This window comes from Pararge aegeria, chromosome 23 (assembly GCF_905163445.1).
Source record: "Pararge aegeria chromosome 23, ilParAegt1.1, whole genome shotgun sequence".
NCBI classification, from domain to species: domain Eukaryota; kingdom Metazoa; phylum Arthropoda; class Insecta; order Lepidoptera; family Nymphalidae; genus Pararge; species Pararge aegeria.
Window position 1 is genome coordinate 5284473 of NC_053202.1, and position 22716 is coordinate 5307188.

A 22716-nucleotide genomic window follows, 5' to 3' on the forward strand; every position below is an offset into this window, starting at 1 on the left:
CGGGTGCAAAACACCTTATTACTGGTAGTAAAGTAATTCAAAAGAGAAGTCGGAACAGCCTCTCAACCACTCTCATCTCAAACTTTTTTTATTTTGTTGTTTTTTTTAGTTATTCCGTTCACCAGGCAAAGATCATGACCTATGCTGCTATTCAGTTGGTTTTTTTAGCTGATTAAAAAAAACTTCGCAAGAAAGAGTAGAAATTAATTTATTACTTTAAAATGGTTGGAAAATATGTATGGTTCCAAATTCGTGAAAAAAATTCACAGACCATATTCCAACTTCCACTATAATGCAATACGACGCAATCATATTCCCTTTTGATTAAAGCTTCGTATATTTTTATTCATATTATGTAATCAATCGATCTCCGTGAATTTTGAGATTAAATAACATAGTAAAATTAATATATAGGACATAGGTACTAGTTTAGTTTCAAACGTCAGTGTTTAAGACTCTTCTTCTTCTTCTTTTGATTTATGGCTTTTCGGCAAAAATCGAAAGAAGAAGAAGTATGGCACTTTGTGACTTACCCACCGAAACATAAACTCTATGCCTACCTAAAAACTAAACACGAACAATTATTGTTATTAGTACGACTGAATAGGCTGTATGGTCCATAATCTTTGCATAACCTGAAGCTTGAAGGGGACAAGTCAGAAAACAAAGAATATTGTCATACATAAGTGGCGCGATGGAAAAAAAAGTGACATCTATTTTAGAAAATATTTTTTATTTTTTCTTTAGCATTCTTTTTCTTCACGATCGATATAAAAAGAAATAATAGAATAGGTATCCAGAGACCCCAAATTCAAATAATAGATAGAAGCAGGCGTTATTCGCGGATAAATTTGCTATACCTAGGTACTCCGCGAAAAGCAGGAAAATCTGAACGGTGCAGTTTATAATTTCCTCAACACCAAACGGTTCTTCCGCTTCAGTGTACTTTTATTAATTTGAATTTGGGGTACAATTTATTTATAAAGCTTAATTTACCATACTCCACGTTAAGCAGGAAAATCTGAACAACAAAATAAAAAACCTCACCGACTAGCGAAGGTCGGCAGTCAGTTTCGTAAATTCTTGTCTATTTCTCGTGAGGCGAAATAATAATTTTTCTGCGACCAACGCCTCTTCCTCCTGCAACTTTTCCGATCATAATAAGTTGAAGGAGCTCATATTTCTCGTGACTTAGCAGGTGCCCCAGATATGCAACTTTTCTGATCTTGATGGTGTGCAAAAGTTCGCGCCGTTGGTTGACGCGTCGCAGAACTTCCTCATTGAATACTTTGCGAGTGGCCAACATAAATCTGAATGCCAACATCTCATCTCATCTCAATAAAAGAATAATATTTTTAAATGTCACGACTTCCTGAACAAGGCGCACATAAATTTACTTAAAGCTAAAATGAACTATTCCTCACTAGGTGGCAGTGTATTGGTTTCAAAGCAATTCAATGAAACTGCCATCTATTGTCGTGTAGTAGAACTAGTACAAAAGATGGTTTATTACGTATCCACTAGATGGCATATTGAACTGCTACTTTTTTTTAAGTCGTCATCTTGGATTTTATTATAGACTCTAGTATATTCGATTTGACAATAATATGTTGCCAGACTATACGCATTTTCACTGTTCTCAGGATAATTTTAATAAATTTGTAACAGTGTTGTGTTTATGTTTTACTCAACCAAAATCATTTACCTCCCACGGTTTCTGATTTGAGACTTTGAACTTAGTAACTTTTAAAGAAGTATATTGAAAATTAAATGAAAATTCTCTCTATTGTAGACCTAACAGAAATGAAATTATAAACAATAACAACACTAAATAAAACACAGGTTCAATGGGCGGCCTTATCTTATTGTGGTGTGTATTATAAAACCATATTTATATAGCTGAAAAATCTTTTTCTCTGACTATTAAAGAAGTACTATAATATGTACAATTATTTAAGAGGATATCCCAGAGTCTTCAATCTTTTTCTTCAATCCTAACTTATGTATAAAGTCAGTCATATGTTTTTATAGATAACGACAAATTGCGGATTCTAATATTAAACAGAAATATATAACACGTATATAATACATAAAACGTATATAAATATATAAAACGTATTTTTTTCCTTTTAAAAGTTTCTTATCACATGAGTTGGCCAGCCACTGCTATTTATTTATACTTCGTTATATAACTTGAAGTTACTTAGTAGGTATCTACATAAGTTAAATAATAATTACGAGGGTAAATAAATTTATTAGCTTGTAACACTGTACACGACTGCTGTCTGCTGCCATGATTTGGCGTTTGTCTTGTCAATAATTGTCATTTAAGTTCCAACACGAAGTAATTTTCTAAAAAATGTGTAACCAGAAAAGTATTCCGCATAAATTTATATTCTTATTGTTACTTATAACTCCTATTCTAGCAGAATGGAATACGAGAGATTATATCAGACGGGAGCATTCCCTCACAAAACCCTATCAAGGTGAGTGAACTGTAGATAGACTTTGTCACTTGGTTATTTTATTACGAGAGTTTTTGGTGATTATAACTGAATTGGTAAATTTCAGGGAGTGGGATGTCGGTGCCTTATTGGGACTTCTTAGGTAGCACAATAGTTACCACAAATTATGTCCGTTTAACTCCGGACTTGCAGTCAAAGGCCGGTGCAATTTGGAATACAGCGGTAAGCTATTATGTTCTTTATGCTTTTAGTAATAAGCACTATGCTATAAGCGAAAATTTGCTTTATACACCTAAGCTATATAATTTAATTATGGAGCAACTTAATGAGGTAACAACATTTAAAAATAGTTTACTATTAATATTTTTATTGTAGACAAGTGGATTCATATGTCTGATACATTGTTTTCATTGTCAACTAATTATAAAATAATAGTTATACTACTATGTATTATATATTGTCAGACACTGTATTTGTGATAAACTGTATAAATAATCCAAATTAAGCTAATCTTTAAGTAAACAAATGAAGTAATTAATGGAGTTACTAGATCACCAACTAGAGCCACTGTAGGCAAGTTCAGTATGATCCTATCTTAAACCTATAGATCTTTAGGTTCTTTCTAGATAGAAATTCAGTACTGTAACCTTACAGTACTGAATTTGTTATTGTGTTACAGCCTCAGTACACAAACATAGTAAAGTATTGAAAGTGCACATGATGTATAATATTAAGTTGGGGAAAAAGTTTCTTTGCAATTTTTAAGAACATTCAAAACATTTTTTTATCTAGTTTATTTACATTTAACTAGAGTATGTAGGTACCATTTTGTTCGATAACTTTTTGCCTTCTTGTAGGTAGGGACATAATTCCATTGCTATAGAAGTTTTGGGGCTTCTGATCAAAAAACCGCAACAAGTAGTTTTGGCAGCCCTCTTGTGATGTTAACCTGACAATGCCTAAAGAATTCAGAAGAGACGGAAAGAGGTGGAAATCTGAAGGTGCAAGGTCAGGACTATACGGCAGATGCATTGACACCTCCCAGCCAAAATCTCTTAATTTTTGCTGAGTGGCAAAGATGTGTGAGGTCTAGCGTTATCATGATGAAAAACCACAACCCTTCTGTTGATTAATTCCAGCCGCTTTCTCTCAACTTCTTGCTTTAATCTCATCAGTTGTTTGCATAAGAGTTCAGAATCAATGATCCTGACTGGTGGAAACAGCTCATAATGAATAATGCCCTTCCAATCCCACCACACACACACAGCATCACCTTGTTGCGAGTTCACCTGGGTTACACCACAGTCTGTGTAGCCTGACCGGCCTTTGACCACAACCTTTTTCTCACATTGTTGTCGTAGATTATCCACTTCTCACCAGTTATCAGCTTCTTCAAAAATGGTTCGGTTTCATTACGTCGTAATAAAGAAACACAAATAAGTACCCGGCTTATTAAGTTTCTTCCAGTGAGCTTGTGAGGTACCCAAATATCCACCTTTTTTGTGTACCCAGTTTTTTTCAAATGCACCAAAACTGTTTTGTAGTCAATTTCCAGTTCTTCAGCTAGGTTGTAACGGGCGACCAGGGCGAGGTGCATCTTTGACATCAAAATTTCCCTATTGAAAACGCTTAAACCAAATTTGTGCTACTCTCGCAGACGCTGCACAAGGTCCATAAACCGCAAATTTTTTTCGCGGCATGCGTTGCATTTTTACCTTTTTTGTAGTAAAATTTTAAAATGTATCTAATTTCTTTATTAGATTCACTTCACAGTACCAAAAACAAATAAAAATCACACATTTTCCTAATTTGAATTATCTTAAATTTAAACTTTTAATGATACCAAAACCAGCCAGATACAAATATTATAGCCAAAGAGATTTTATTACAAGTTCATACATACTATAATTTGAAAAGACTTTTTCCCCAACCTATTATAAATTATACATATATATATATATACTATGCCAGACATTGCCATCCAGCCCCAAGGTAAGCGTAGCTTGTGTTAAGGGTACTAAGATGAGTGATGAATATTTTATTGAATAATATACATATAAACTGGGTGTTTATACACTGAAAAACATTAATAGTTTTCTAGTTGTGGGAATCGCAGGATGTGTTCCTGTAAAGTTTTGCTGTTTATATACTGGTTGTCCACTAACAAACAGGTGGGCCATCTGCTTAGTCTATAATTACAATGCGAAAAAACCGCAGAGTATTGGTAACCTGTTTAAGTATTTCAAGAAGACTATAGAAATACAGAACTGAAAAGTTACAAAACCAGAGCCCATTATTTTATATTTCATTAAGTGTATATTCACTCATATTCACTAAAAAAAAGCCAGGCAGTATTATTTTACAACTAACCTTGTCAATCAAAGCAAATAAAGAAGGCTACCAACTTTCTGCATGTAACTTAAGTAGAATATTGGACTGTTTTTGTGTAATTCTAAGACACTTATTAATACAGATGTGACACTAAGAACAGCCAAGTATCTCCATTTAAGGTCAGCCGTAGGAATCTGTTCTTAGCTTGATGTCTTTATAATAAAAGCCTAAAATTTACATTAAATAAAATTTATGAGTACTACTTAATTTTATTAATGTGAAAGTGTGTGTGTTTCTTAAAAGTATTGCTCTGTGATTGTATTGAGAATTTCTAGGCAGAAAAATCCAACAATGTCAACTTAACCAATATCTTATATATATTATTTTTATTATTAGAAACCCAGTCCATTTATAGGCCCGCAGTGACAAATTAAATATCACACTTATATCAACAATGACAAGGTCAATTTAACAGTTCATTAACTTTACAATGTAGAATGTTAAACAATGTTATTTTAAAGGAATACAATTTTGGTTCTTAAGTTATGCAAATAAGGTATAGTTTCCAAACAGTGTGTTATATTATGCCAAGTTCTACTTTTATTACAGCTTGCTAGGTAATGAGGGCAATAAATGTAATTATGGAGCCATTTTGTGTTTCATATTATCTCATTTTGTCATGTATTTAATGATAGGATAGTATATATCTATACTTTTAATAAACAACCTTACAAACACTTCAATAGAGAAATAGGCTTATTTGGATAAATAAGTTGGAATAATGATCATTATTTGTAGTGTTGTTCGTAAAAAGGTGTAGCCTATACTGATATATAGAAGTAACAGTGCCAGATGATCATTCTTTATCATCACTCTTTGCAGCCTGCAACTTTGTCTGCGTTAGTTTAAAAAAAAACTAAAAGAGATACTTAAATATGTAAAACCATAAACATTCCGCTTCTATCCGATTTTTTAATGTTTCCTCTTAGTTTATCTTAATACATAATAAATTGGTTCATCTGCTTTTTGAGGCCTAGATATACATAATGAATTTGAATAATATAAAGACTTATTTTATTGGATTGGTATGTGGCTATTAAGTTTGTGCAGTTGGTTACTATTATTAGTAACCAACTGTAACATTTGAGTTAGTATTAAAAAATTTAAAATTAATCGTTTTTTATTTTTTTTTTTATTTGTTTAACGGCCATGGATACATTGTCCTTATAGCCTAACTTAAAATTACACAATTAATTAATCGATTTCTTTTTGAATGAATGAATACACTTTTATTGTACACCAAAGAAAAAAAGTAGTTACAGAGATATAAAAACATAGCAAGAGAGTACAATTTGGTGGCCTTATCGCTACATAGCGCTACAATGCGTAAAAGGAAAAAACATAGAAAAGAGGTAGGTGGTTAATAAATATGTATATATATATATATATATATATAAATACCTATAATACCTTTTTGGTGTTGCCTTATTTTTTTTTTTTTTGAAATTTTTTATTAGGGATTTATAATTAGTTTAAATATAGTAATATTGTTTCTTTAAAATATAAATATAATCTAAAATAAACTATTTAAAACTAAATTAAATCTAAAACGACCTCGAAACCACCGCAGCGAGGCATAGTTCCTAAGATGCTGGCAGCAGAGAAAAAAAAAAAACCAAACCACAGCAGCAGCATTAACTATTTATATTAACTTCTAATTTTATCTTCAGCCTTGTCACACTAGAAACTGGGAGCTTCAAGTGCAATTCAAGGTGCATGGTCGAGGGAAGGACTTGTTCGGTGACGGGTTCGCGATCTGGTATGTCCGTGATCGTATGCAGTCGGGCCCCGTGTTCGGTAGCAAGGACTACTACCAGGGACTTGCGATTATATTTGATACATACAGTAATCATAATGGTGCACATAATGTAAGTATTATCTTAACATATCACATAACATTTATGTGACGGCCGATTGGCGCAGTTTGCAGCGACCCTGCTTTCTAAGTCCAAGGCCGTGGGTTCGATTCCCACAACTGGAAAATGTTTGTGTGATGAGCATGAATGTTTTTCAGTGTCTGGGTGTTATATGTATATTGCTATTTATTTATGTATACTCTCATACTCCACACGCCTTTGAGAACATTATGGAAAACTCACAGGCAGTAATTATCTAATACCAGTCAATTATATTCATCAATAACTCAGGCTTTCAGGTTTTCTCACAATGTTTTCCTTCACCATTGAAGCAAGTGGTATTTTAATTGCTTAAAACGCACATAACTTAGAAAAGTTAGAGGTGTCTGCTGGGATTTGTATTTGGCACCCCGAAAGTGAAAGCGAAGCCCTTACTGCTCGGCTATCACCGTTTGTTCACGTGATAGCACACTATAATGCACCTTGTTATTATACCAATAAAACTTACAATCGTTTGATCCGATTCTGGATGGTCAAATTTCGATACTAAAACCCCAATAATATTGTCTGCAGCACCAACATCCATACATATCGGCGATGATCAACAATGGTACGCTGCACTACGACCACGATCGCGACGGTACGCACACACAGATCGCCGGCTGCGAGGCCAAGTTCCGCAACTACAACCACGACACGCATATCTCCATCATGTACAAGGACGACACGCTTATAGGTGAGACAATACCTACAGTACTGTTTTTATCAATCTTTCTCGCTCACACTCATTAGCGCTTATGTACCGCCGACTGCAAGGCCAAGTTCCGCAACTGCAACCACGACACGCATATCTCCATCATGTACAAGGACGACACGCTTATAGGTGAGACAATACCTACAGTACGGTTTTTATCATTCTTTCTCGCTCACACTCATTAGCGCTTATGTACCGCCGACTGCAAGGCCAAGTTCCGCAACTGCAACCACGACACGCATATCTCCATCATGTACAAGGACGACACGCTTATAGGTGAGAATACCTACAGTACTGTTTTTATCAATCTTTCTCGCTCACACTCATTAGCGCTTATGTACCGCCGACTGCAAGGCTAAGTTCCGCAACTGCAACCACTACATGCATATCTCCATCATGTACAAGGACGACACGCTTATAGGTGAGACAATACCTACAGTACTGTTTTTATCAATCTTTCTCGCTTACACTCATTAGCGCTAATGTACCGCCGACTGCAAGGCCAAGTTCCGCAACTGCAACCACGACACGCATACCTCCATCATGTACAAGGACGACACGCTTATAGGTGAGACAATACCTACAGTACTGTTTTTATCAATCTTTCTCGCTCACACTCATTAGCGCTTATGTACCGCCGACTGCAAGGCCAAGTTCCGCAACTGCAACCACGACACGCATATCTCCATCATGTACAAGGACGACACGCTTATAGGTGAGACAATACCTACAGTACGGTTTTTATCATTCTTTCTCGCTCACACTCATTAGCGCTTATGTACCGCCGACTGCAAGGCCAAGTTCCGCAACTGCAACCACGACACGCATATCTCCATCATGTACAAGGACGACACGCTTATAGGTGAGAATACCTACAGTACTGTTTTTATCAATCTTTCTCGCTCACACTCATTAGCGCTTATGTACCGCCGACTGCAAGGCTAAGTTCCGCAACTGCAACCACTACATGCATATCTCCATCATGTACAAGGACGACACGCTTATAGGTGAGACAATACCTACAGTACTGTTTTTATCAATCTTTCTCGCTTACACTCATTAGCGCTAATGTACCGCCGACTGCAAGGCCAAGTTCCGCAACTGCAACCACGACACGCATACCTCCATCATGTACAAGGACGACACGCTTATAGGTGAGACAATACCTACAGTACTGTTTTTATCATTCTTTCTCGCTCACACTCATTAGCGCTTATGTACCGCCGACTGCAAGGCCAAGTTCCGCAACTGCAACCACGACACGCATATCTCCATCATGTACAAGGACGACACGCTTATAGGTGAGACAATACCTACAGTACTGTTTTTATCAATCTTTCTCGCTCACACTCATTAGCGCTTATGTACCGCCGACTGCAAGGCTAAGTTCCGCAACTGCAACCACTACATGCATATCTCCATCATGTACAAGGACGACACGCTTATAGGTGAGACAATACCTACAGTACTGTTTTTATCAATCTTTCTCGCTCACACTCATTAGCGCTTATGTACCGCCGACTGCAAGGCTAAGTTCCGCAACTGCAACCACTACATGCATATCTCCATCATGTACAAGGACGACACGCTTATAGGTGAGACAATACCTACAGTACTGTTTTTATCAATCTTTCTCGCTTACACTCATTAGCGCTAATGTACCGCCGACTGCAAGGCCAAGTTCCGCAACTGCAACCACGACACGCATACCTCCATCATGTACAAGGACGACACGCTTATAGGTGAGACAATACCTACAGTACTGTTTTTATCATTCTTTCTCGCTCACACTCATTAGCGCTTATGTACCGCCGACTGCAAGGCCAAGTTCCGCAACTGCAACCACGACACGCATATCTCCATCATGTACAAGGACGACACGCTTATAGGTGAGAATACCTACAGTACTGTTTTTATCAATCTTTCTCGCTCACACTCATTAGCGCTTATGTACCGCCGACTGCAAGGCTAAGTTCCGCAACTGCAACCACTACACGCATATCTCCATCATGTACAAGGACGACACGCTTATAGGTGAGACAATACCTACAGTACTGTTTTTATCAATCTTTCTCGCTTACACTCATTAGCGCTAATGTACCGCCGACTGCAAGGCCAAGTTCCGCAAATGCAACCACGACACGCATACCTCCATCATGTACAAGGACGACACGCTTATAGGTGAGACAATACCTACAGTACTGTTTTTATCAATCTTTCTCGCTCACACTCATTAGCGCTTATGTACCGCCGACTGCAAGGCTAAGTTCCGCAACTGCAACCACTACATGCATATCTTCATCATGTACAAGGACGACACGCTTATAGGTGAGACAATACCTACAGTACTGTTTTTATCAATCTTTCTCGCTTACACTCATTAGCGCTAATGTACCGCCGACTGCAAGGCCAAGTTCCGCAACTGCAACCACGACACGCATATCTCCATCATGTACAAGGACGACACGCTTATAGGTGATACAATACCTACAGTACGGTTTTTATCATTCTTTCTCGCTCACACTCATTAGCGCTTATGTACCGCCGACTGCAAGGCCAAGTTCCGCAACTGCAACCACGACACGCATATCTCCATCATGTACAAGGACGACACGCTTATAGGTGAGAATACCTACAGTACTGTTTTTATCAATCTTTCTCGCTCACACTCATTAGCGCTTATGTACCGCCGACTGCAAGGCTAAGTTCCGCAACTGCAACCACGACACGCATATCTCCATCATGTACAAGGACGACACGCTTATAGGTGAGACAATACCTACAGTACTGTTTTTATCAATCTTTCTCGCTTACACTCATTAGCGCTAATGTACCGCCGACTGCAAGGCCAAGTTCCGCAACTGCAACCACGACACGCATATCTCCATCATGTACAAGGACGACACGCTTATAGGTGAGACAATACCTACAGTACTGTTTTTATCATTCTTTCTCGCTCACACTCATTAGCGCTTATGTACCGCCGACTGCAAGGCCAAGTTCCGCAACTGCAACCACGACACGCATATCTCCATCATGTACAAGGACGACACGCTTATAGGTGAGACAATACCTACAGTACGGTTTTTATCATTCTTTCTCGCTCACACTCATTAGCGCTTATGTACCGCCGACTGCAAGGCCAAGTTCCGCAACTGCAACCACGACACGCATATCTCCATCATGTACAAGGACGACACGCTTATAGGTGAGAATACCTACAGTACTGTTTTTATCAATCTTTCTCGCTCACACTCATTAGCGCTTATGTACCGCCGACTGCAAGGCTAAGTTCCGCAACTGCAACCACTACATGCATATCTCCATCATGTACAAGGACGACACGCTTATAGGTGAGACAATACCTACAGTACTGTTTTTATCAATCTTTCTCGCTTACACTCATTAGCGCTAATGTACCGCCTACTGCAAGGCCAAGTTCCGCAACTGCAACCACGACACGCATACCTCCATCATGTACAAGGACGACACGCTTATAGGTGAGACAATACCTACAGTACTGTTTTTATCATTCTTTCTCGCTCACACTCATTAGCGCTTATGTACCGCCGACTGCAAGGCCAAGTTCCGCAACTGCAACCACGACACGCATATCTCCATCATGTACAAGGACGACACGCTTATAGGTGAGAATACCTACAGTACTGTTTTTATCAATCTTTCTCGCTCACACTCATTAGCGCTTATGTACCGCCGACTGCAAGGCTAAGTTCCGCAACTGCAACCACTACATGCATATCTCCATCATGTACAAGGACGACACGCTTATAGGTGAGACAATACCTACAGTACTGTTTTTATCAATCTTTCTCGCTTACACTCATTAGCGCTAATGTACCGCCGACTGCAAGGCCAAGTTCCGCAAATGCAACCACGACACGCATACCTCCATCATGTACAAGGACGACACGCTTATAGGTGAGACAATACCTACAGTACTGTTTTTATCAATCTTTCTCGCTCACACTCATTAGCGCTTATGAACCGCCGACTGCAAGGCCAAGTTCCGCAACTGCAACCACGACACGCATATCTCCATCATGTACAAGGACGACACGCTTATAAGTGAGACAATACCTACAGTACGGTTTTTATCATTCTTTCTCGCTCACACTCATTAGCGCTTATGTACCGCCGACTGCAAGGCCAAGTTCCGCAACTGCAACCACGACACGCATATCTCCATCATGTACAAGGACGACACGCTTACAGGTGAGAATACCTACAGTACTGTTTTTATCAATCTTTCTCGCTCACACTCATTAGCGCTTATGTACCGCCGACTGCAAGGCTAAGTTCCGCAACTGCAACCACTACATGCATATCTCCATCATGTACAAGGACGACACGCTTATAGGTGAGACAATACCTACAGTACTGTTTTTATCAATCTTTCTCGCTTACACTCATTAGCGCTAATGTACCGCCGACTGCAAGGCCAAGTTCCGCAACTGCAACCACGACACGCATACCTCCATCATGTACAAGGACGACACGCTTATAGGTGAGACAATACCTACAGTACTGTTTTTATCATTCTTTCTCGCTCACACTCATTAGCGCTTATGTACCGCCGACTGCAAGGCCAAGTTCCGCAACTGCAACCACGACACGCATATCTCCATCATGTACAAGGACGACACGCTTATAGGTGAGACAATACCTACAGTACGGTTTTTATCATTCTTTCTCGCTCACACTCATTAGCGCTTATGTACCGCCGACTGCAAGGCCAAGTTCCGCAACTGCAACCACGACACGCATATCTCCATCATGTACAAGGACGACACGCTTATAGGTGATACAATACCTACAGTACGGTTTTTATCATTCTTTCTCGCTCACACTCATTAGCGCTTATGTACCGCCGACTGCAAGGCCAAGTTCCGCAACTGCAACCACGACACGCATATCTCCATCATGTACAAGGACGACACGCTTATAGGTGAGAATACCTACAGTACTGTTTTTATCAATCTTTCTCGCTCACACTCATTAGCGCTTATGTACCGCCGACTGCAAGGCTAAGTTCCGCAACTGCAACCACTACATGCATATCTCCATCATGTACAAGGACGACACGCTTATAGGTGAGACAATACCTACAGTACTGTTTTTATCAATCTTTCTCGCTTACACTCATTAGCGCTAATGTACCGCCGACTGCAAGGCCAAGTTCCGCAACTGCAACCACGACACGCATACCTCCATCATGTACAAGGACGACACGCTTATAGGTGAGACAATACCTACAGTACTGTTTTTATCATTCTTTCTCGCTCACACTCATTAGCGCTTATGTACCGCCGACTGCAAGGCCAAGTTCCGCAACTGCAACCACGACACGCATATCTCCATCATGTACAAGGACGACACGCTTATAGGTGAGAATACCTACAGTACTGTTTTTATCAATCTTTCTCGCTCACACTCATTAGCGCTTATGTACCGCCGACTGCAAGGCTAAGTTCCGCAACTGCAACCACTACATGCATATCTCCATCATGTACAAGGACGACACGCTTATAGGTGAGACAAAACCTACAGTACTGTTTTTATCAATCTTTCTCGCTTACACTCATTAGCGCTAATGTACCGCCGACTGCAAGGCCAAGTTCCGCAAATGCAACCACGACACGCATACCTCCATCATGTACAAGGACGACACGCTTATAGGTGAGACAATACCTACAGTACTGTTTTTATCAATCTTTCTCGCTCACACTCATTAGCGCTTATGTACCGCCGACTGCAAGGCTAAGTTCCGCAACTGCAACCACTACATGCATATCTCCATCATGTACAAGGACGACACGCTTATAGGTGAGACAATACCTACAGTACTGTTTTTATCAATCTTTCTCGCTTACACTCATTAGCGCTAATGTACCGCCGACTGCAAGGCCAAGTTCCGCAACTGCAACCACGACACGCATATCTCCATCATGTACAAGGACGACACGCTTATAGGTGATACAATACCTACAGTACGGTTTTTATCAATCTTTCTCGCTCACACTCATTAGCGCTTATGTACCGCCGACTGCAAGGCCAAGTTCCGCAACTGCAACCACGACACGCATATCTCCATCATGTACAAGGACGACACGCTTATAGGTGAGAATACCTACAGTACTGTTTTTATCAATCTTTCTCGCTCACACTCATTAGCGCTTATGTACCGCCGACTGCAAGGCTAAGTTCCGCAACTGCAACCACTACATGCATATCTCCATCATGTACAAGGACGACACGCTTATAGGTGAGACAATACCTACAGTACTGTTTTTATCAATCTTTCTCGCTTACACTCATTAGCGCTAATGTACCGCCGACTGCAAGGCCAAGTTCCGCAACTGCAACCACGACACGCATATCTCCATCATGTACAAGGACGACACGCTTATAGGTGAGACAATACCTACAGTACTGTTTTTATCATTCTTTCTCGCTCACACTCATTAGCGCTTATGTACCGCCGACTGCAAGGCCAAGTTCCGCAACTGCAACCACGACACGCATATCTCCATCATGTACAAGGACGACACGCTTATAGGTGAGACAATACCTACAGTACGGTTTTTATCATTCTTTCTCGCTCACACTCATTAGCGCTTATGTACCGCCGACTGCAAGGCCAAGTTCCGCAACTGCAACCACGACACGCATATCTCCATCATGTACAAGGACGACACGCTTATAGGTGAGAATACCTACAGTACTGTTTTTATCAATCTTTCTCGCTCACACTCATTAGCGCTTATGTACCGCCGACTGCAAGGCTAAGTTCCGCAACTGCAACCACTACATGCATATCTCCATCATGTACAAGGACGACACGCTTATAGGCGAGACAATACCTACAGTACTGTTTTTATCAATCTTTCTCGCTTACACTCATTAGCGCTAATGTACCGCCTACTGCAAGGCCAAGTTCCGCAACTGCAACCACGACACGCATACCTCCATCATGTACAAGGACGACACGCTTATAGGTGAGACAATACCTACAGTACTGTTTTTATCATTCTTTCTCGCTCACACTCATTAGCGCTTATGTACCGCCGACTGCAAGGCTAAGTTCCGCAACTGCAACCACTACATGCATATCTCCATCATGTACAAGGACGACACGCTTATAGGTGAGACAATACCTACAGTACTGTTTTTATCAATCTTTCTCGCTTACACTCATTAGCGCTAATGTACCGCCGACTGCAAGGCCAAGTTCCGCAAATGCAACCACGACACGCATACCTCCATCATGTACAAGGACGACACGCTTATAGGTGAGACAATACCTACAGTACTGTTTTTATCAATCTTTCTCGCTCACACTCATTAGCGCTTATGTACCGCCGACTGCAAGGCCAAGTTCCGCAACTGCAACCACGACACGCATATCTCCATCATGTACAAGGACGACACGCTTATAAGTGAGACAATACCTACAGTACGGTTTTTATCATTCTTTCTCGCTCACACTCATTAGCGCTTATGTACCGCCGACTGCAAGGCCAAGTTCCGCAACTGCAACCACGACACGCATATCTCCATCATGTACAAGGACGACACGCTTATAGGTGAGAATACCTACAGTACTGTTTTTATCAATCTTTCTCGCTCACACTCATTAGCGCTTATGTACCGCCGACTGCAAGGCTAAGTTCCGCAACTGCAACCACTACATGCATATCTCCATCATGTACAAGGACGACACGCTTATAGGTGAGACAATACCTACAGTACTGTTTTTATCAATCTTTCTCGCTTACACTCATTAGCGCTAATGTACCGCCGACTGCAAGGCCAAGTTCCGCAACTGCAACCACGACACGCATACCTCCATCATGTACAAGGACGACACGCTTATAGGTGAGACAATACCTACAGTACTGTTTTTATCATTCTTTCTCGCTCACACTCATTAGCGCTTATGTACCGCCGACTGCAAGGCCAAGTTCCGCAACTGCAACCACGACACGCATATCTCCATCATGTACAAGGACGACACGCTTATAGGTGAGAATACCTACAGTACTGTTTTTATCAATCTTTCTCGCTCACACTCATTAGCGCTTATGTACCGCCGACTGCAAGGCTAAGTTCCGCAACTGCAACCACTACATGCATATCTCCATCATGTACAAGGACGACACGCTTATAGGTGAGACAATACCTACAGTACTGTTTTTATCAATCTTTCTCGCTTACACTCATTAGCGCTAATGTACCGCCGACTGCAAGGCCAAGTTCCGCAAATGCAACCACGACACGCATACCTCCATCATGTACAAGGACGACACGCTTATAGGTGAGACAATACCTACAGTACTGTTTTTATCAATCTTTCTCGCTCACACTCATTAGCGCTTATGTACCGCCGACTGCAAGGCTAAGTTCCGCAACTGCAACCACTACATGCATATCTCCATCATGTACAAGGACGACACGCTTATAGGTGAGACAATACCTACAGTACTGTTTTTATCAATCTTTCTCGCTTACACTCATTAGCGCTAATGTACCGCCGACTGCAAGGCCAAGTTCCGCAACTGCAACCACGACACGCATATCTCCATCATGTACAAGGACGACACGCTTATAGGTGATACAATACCTACAGTACGGTTTTTATCATTCTTTCTCGCTCACACTCATTAGCGCTTATGTACCGCCGACTGCAAGGCCAAGTTCCGCAACTGCAACCACGACACGCATATCTCCATCATGTACAAGGACGACACGCTTATAGGTGAGAATACCTACAGTACTGTTTTTATCAATCTTTCTCGCTCACACTCATTAGCGCTTATGTACCGCCGACTGCAAGGCTAAGTTCCGCAACTGCAACCACTACATGCATATCTTCATCATGTACAAGGACGACACGCTTATAGGTGAGACAATACCTACAGTACTGTTTTTATCAATCTTTCTCGCTTACACTCATTAGCGCTAATGTACCGCCGACTGCAAGGCCAAGTTCCGCAACTGCAACCACGACACGCATACCTCCATCATGTACAAGGACGACACGCTTATAGGTGAGACAATACCTACAGTACTGTTTTTATCATTCTTTCTCGCTCACACTCATTAGCGCTTATGTACCGCCGACTGCAAGGCCAAGTTCCGCAACTGCAACCACGACACGCATATCTCCATCATGTACAAGGACGACACGCTTATAGGTGAGAATACCTACAGTACTGTTTTTATCAATCTTTCTCGCTCACACTCATTAGCGCTTATGTACCGCCGACTGCAAGGCTAAGTTCCGCAACTGCAACCACTACATGCATATCTCCATCATGTACAAGGACGACACGCTTATAGGTGAGACAATACCTACAGTACTGTTTTTATCAATCTTTCTCGCTTACACTCATTAGCGCTAATGTACCGCCGACTGCAAGGCCAAGTTCCGCAAATGCAACCACGACACGCATACCTCCATCATGTACAAGGACGACACGCTTATAGGTGAGACAATACCTACAGTACTGTTTTTATCAATCTTTCTCGCTCACACTCATTAGCGCTTATGTACCGCCGACTGCAAGGCTGAGTTCCGCAACTGCAACCACTACATGCATATCTCCATCATGTACAAGGACGACACGCTTATAGGTGAGACAATACCTACAGTACTGTTTTTATCAATCTTTCTCGCTTACACTCATTAGCGCTAATGTACCGCCGACTGCAAGGCCAAGTTCCGCAAATGCAACCACGACACGCATATCTCCATCATGTACAAGGACGACACGCTTATAGGTGAGAATACCTACAGTACTGTTTTTATCAATCTTTCTCGCTCACACTCATTAGCGCTTATGTACCGCCGACTGCAAGGCTAAGTTCCGCAACTGCAACCACTACATGCATATCTCCATCATGTACAAGGACGACACGCTTATAGGTGAGACAATACCTACAGTACTGTTTTTATCAATCTTTCTCGCTTACACTCATTAGCGCTAATGTACCGCCGACTGCAAGGCCAAGTTCCGCAAATGCAACCACGACACGCATACCTCCATCATGTACAAGGACGACACGCTTATAGGTGAGACAATACCTACAGTACTGTTTTTATCAATCTTTCTCGCTCACACTCATTAGCGCTTATGTACCGCCGACTGCAAGGCTAAGTTCCGCAACTGCAACCACTACATGCATATCTCCATCATGTACAAGGACGACACGCTTATAGGTGAGACAATACCTACAGTACTGTTTTTATCAATCTTTCTCGCTTACACTCATTAGCGCTAATGTACCGCCGACTGCTAGGCCAAGTTCCGCAAATGCAACCACGACACGCATACCTCCATCATGTACAAGGACGACACGCTTATAGGTGAGACAATACCTACAGTACTGTTTTTATCAATCTTTCTCGCTCACACTCATTAGCGCTTATGTACCGCCGACTGCAAGGCTAAGTTCCGCAACTGCAACCACTACATGCATATCTCCATCATGTACAAGGACGACACGCTTATAGGTGAGACAATACCTACAGTTCTGTTTTTATCAATCTTTCTCGCTCACACTTATTAGCGCTTATGTACCGCCGACTGCAAGGCCAAGTTCCGCAACTGCAACCACAATACGCATATCTAAATATACACTACTACGACAATACAAACACCGCCATCTAGCCCCAAAGTAAGCGTAGATGTGTTATGGGTGCTAAGCTGACTTATGAATATTTTTTTTATTATGAATAATATAGATACTCGTTAATACTTATAAAATACATATAAACACCCAGACACTGAAAAACATTCCTGTTCATCACACAAACACTTTCCAGTAGTGGGAATCGAACCCACGGCCTTGGGCTCAGAAAGCAGGGTCGCTGCAAACTGCGCTAATCGGCCGTCAAATCTCCTTAAAATTAAATCACCTTATGTTGTCTTTTATGCTAAAGATAATGCACTTCACTTTGCAGTGTCGACGGACTTGGAAGGCAAGAACGCTTGGAAAGAATGCTTGCGGGTGGAAAAAGTGCTACTACCCACTGGATACTATTACGGAGCGTCAGCTACTACTGGCGATCTCAGCGACAACCACGACATCATAGCCATCAAGATGTACGAATTAGATCTGCTTGAGACGGTGAGATATTTTAATTTACTGACCTGCAATTACCCCGGGACATGCTTATTTTTGCATTGCATGAACTACTAAAACCTACTGACGCTTTGCTTCTATCCGTGGTTACTACTCGATTGGTGAATTCCTTAACGACTAGGCTGCTTGGAAGCGGGCCACTCCGCTCTCATCTCTCACAAAACTGAAAAATTCTAAAGATTGTTAAACTATAAAATGAAGAAAAGAGCAATCTGCTGATTTTCTTGCCGGCTCTTCTCAGTGGAATCTGCCTTCCCAACCGGCAGTTGCGTACATGCAGGTTATGCACAAAGCAGCAAGATGATATAATGAAAAAATCTCCCGTACGAGTTATAAAATACTTCAGGGTAGGCATTGTAAGAGTCATAAAAGACCTACACTTAAATTATTATAACTCGTACGGGAGATTTTCTTTATTTTATACAATCTACATACCCTGTGCATACCCACTATGCACGCCACTGCCAACCGGTGGTAGAGTCACTACAAACAGCCTGACGTGACTTTTCAAAAGTGCTTATAAACTAGGCCTACTTAGAAATAAATGTACTATCCAATATTTTCCGTTTCAGCAAAACAAAGATGAAGACCGTTCGCACATTATACCGTCGGCGGCATCCTTCGAAGCTCCCAGAGAGAGGATCGAAGATGAGAAGCCATCCATGTCCGGAATCAAAACCTTCCTCTGGATGATGTGCATAGCAATAATAGTGATAGTGTTGGTCGTGATGGGCATCATGTGGTACCAGAAACGGCAGGAGAACTCCAGAAAGAGGCTGTATTAGGTTAATATACTTTCCCCCATAGGAACTCCCTTTTGGTATCCCCAATTCCCTACTGATATTATGAATGAGGATGTGCGTTATCATATGAGGATATGGTTTGTCCAGTTTTTTGCGTTGATAGTTTGAAAGAAAGAAAGAAAAATCATCTTTATTGCCGCACATTTGTGTAGAATTCAAAGATTTGTGCATCAGTATTAGAAGGCTGGCTCAGTAAAACTGCGCGCTAAAAGGTGTTAAGGTTATTTAATGGATCTTAATGTCCTAAAAATAAGGGTTATAATTCAAACAAAATATCAACAATATTAAAGTTATACTGGTTTAAGCAATTGTAGTGGCTTGATTTTCAGCCTTTTTGTTACAAGGCTATTATGTCACTCTGGCCCAAGATTGAAACGATGAAATATAATCCAATCGAACTTAAACTTAAAATCAAATTTATTTTCATTTATAAGAAGGCACTAACGAATCACTCTTTTTGATGGTACAACTTGAATATCTGATAAAAGGTCAGTGTCACTGTAACAGATGTTAGACCATCAAATTTTTAACTAACCTAACCTAAACGTCCACTTTGGAAAGTTTCTTTTTTTCCAGAACATCTGTATTTCATGTGACTTCTATGTTGCCAAAAGGGATTTTATATCTGAGAATCACAATAGCATAGACACCGTATAGCAATCATACAGTTGACAATAGCCATTTAAACACTTTTAAGTAGTGCCTTAGCCCGATATTATTGGTAATTTATCGCATTTTTTTTTTTTTTCATTGCCGTGAGAATATATTTGTTTCACTTTACCATTGTCTTGCCAAAAGGGGCATCAAAAGAATATACACACAGTACACATTTTCAATATGTAGTAACTCAATCTGTGCCTGGTATTATCTACAATGCACCATTAAGCTTTGCACAACAATAAAATCAATGACAAAACGTAAATTTTTTCGTTGCACATACGAATAAAAACACAACTTTTCCTATGTGCAAACAATGTTGATTTGTTAATAATAGTACAGATAACATATTATTCTTTAATTTGGAGTACCGTGCTGCCAGTGGGAATTATTAAAGTAATGTGGGGAGTTTAATGTTGCCCTATATTAAAAATGCCAAATGTAAGGCAAAATATAAAATGACAAGTCAACATTAATTATACACTTATTAACTATTTTAGTAACGATTATTTAAAACACTTTTGTAAAAAACAGTTAGTTTATTAGATTTCATAACACTAATTGAAAGTATAACAAAATGGCGAAGTCCTGAATTATTTTAGAAAATAAATTGGATGATGCGTGCTGGTCATATATTTTGATATATTATGTTTGTTTATTTAGACCTATGAATAATTTGAAGACTGTGTTTTCTTTTAATATTAAGAGGTGCATATTCTTTTTTAGGTTGAGAAGATGATCTCGCTAATTCAAACCATTATTAGTAATTAAAATGTCCATGCCAATAGAAACGCATTTCCAGGACACCAAAGGTACAGACGCATTTCAAGACAACCCCTATTGTTGCCTGGAAATGCGTATGAGACCATATTATGAGATGCCAAAAGCATTAGTGGTCTCAGCATCTCATAAACCTTTCAGAAATACTGATAGATCTCAATAATTTTATAGTTTGTTTCTATACTAATTGAGATATGTATTTCTTACACCAGATGGTTGATTAATTTTTACACGTTTCCTTAGCTCCTTTCGTGTCTTATTCAGTAGAGAAGCATCTTTGACAGCCATTATAATTTATATCTTTTAAAAATATTGCTCTATTAAAAAAAAGATATATTTAAGGGGAAAAATTAGATCTAGATTTAGAACATCACAATATTAAGCGTTGTAACTTTTATTTTCAAATAATTGTTTATGATTATACCGAAGACCTGTTTCGTTGTCTAACCACTAAGTATATTATATCTTAAGAGTTTGTATTTTTGAACGCGGTAATCACTCACGTTTTGATAAAATAATTGTATTAATTATACTGTTTATTGAAAACAGGTTATACGCTAAACCAAAGAGGCATAACACCAAATTGAATGTGAGTGAGACCGCGGGACACAGTAATATATAATAACTAAATTAAAATATTTGCAAACTCAAGATAAACATTACAGGTATTATTTATGTATTTTTGCTCTCGAAATTATTTACTACTTTTCAGACATTTATTATTTTCACCTTATTCCATAATATTTTCTCAACTATGATTTGTATCCTTTTTTTGTATTTTTAGGTAGTAGTTTTTGTTGAAGTGAAACATATCAAGGCGGAAGCAAAAGTTTAAAAGGAAATTTTGATTTTATTGAAAATGGGTAGTAAGTGCACTTAAGACTATCTGCCCTTTTTATCTAATTCAGAGTCAGAGAACAAAATCAGCTTTAAAACAACGTTTAACTTTGGAATCTATTTCATCAATAGTACATGTGCTACTATCCTAGAATGACAGTGGCAATGATTTCTTATTGGCAAACACTATTCGATTAGAGCGGGAGTACCATATCTCTACTTGCAATGCATTCATCACATGTTTCACCATCGAGCCTACGGTTCATATTGTCAAAATTTTGTGAGCGCATCCCTCCGCTACAACGGCGGAATCACTATATATAAGAGGCGTATGTATTTTTCCACGAGCAAAGTACCTAAAGAAGTTTCACTTCCTTCGTGTGTACAAACCTGTAGACTTTTTTATTATAACAATTTTTATTTAATGAGTAGAAGTAGAAAAGTTAAATATAAAACAGATATGATACATAGTATAATAATTACAATATTTATATGACAACCCTGACATACAGTTTAATAATATACCTATTAAAAGTTTAAGATATTTAATAAAGACACCACTTTTGAAGCAATAAACTTTGTGAGTTCAAAATATTTTTATTATTTGTACTAGATCCTTGGGTTGTAGAATGGGTGCACACTTTCGGTGATTGAAGAATGAAGTGCGTGCCTTCCAATCTCTTCTAGATGGTTTTATATAAGAACAATGTAAAGTAATTATTTTTATTGTGTATGCGTGTTGTATGTTATGACCTATGAGTGTTTTAAATAAAGTGATTTATAATATTTTACATCGACCGTTTATTTTACCTTCCTTACTTGGAGACTAATAATTAAACCAAAGTCATCAATTTAAAATAAAAATATTAATAATTATTAATTCGCAAATAAAGATTAAAAGCACTGTTGTGGTTTTGGGGGAAAAGTTATTTTGACAACGGCGACATTAAATTTAAACGTTTTGTTATCAAAGTCCTAAGGAGACAAAAACGGGATTCATCTAATTT

At 39.4% G+C, this 22716-nt stretch overlaps 1 protein-coding gene across 3 annotated transcripts; it reads left to right on the forward strand.

Annotated features, from left to right (window-relative positions):
- The first annotated feature begins 2284 nt into the window (after positions 1-2284).
- Positions 2285-22500, forward strand: LOC120634186 (vesicular integral-membrane protein VIP36). Of its 3 annotated transcripts, none has more exons than XM_039904634.1 (7): positions 2285-2486; positions 2572-2687; positions 6527-6724; positions 7286-7448; positions 18451-18617; positions 19205-19417; positions 21422-22500. In XM_039904634.1, exons 1-6 carry the CDS (start codon positions 2360-2362, stop codon positions 19415-19417), a joined length of 984 nt encoding a protein of 327 aa, XP_039760568.1. In that variant the 5' UTR covers positions 2285-2359; the 3' UTR covers positions 21422-22500. The 3 variants fall into 3 exon arrangements, with proteins under 3 accessions (XP_039760568.1, XP_039760569.1, XP_039760567.1); XM_039904635.1 differs by having other exon boundaries at positions 21657-22500; XM_039904633.1 differs by having other exon boundaries at positions 19205-22500.
- Positions 22501-22716: the final 216 nt, after the last annotated feature.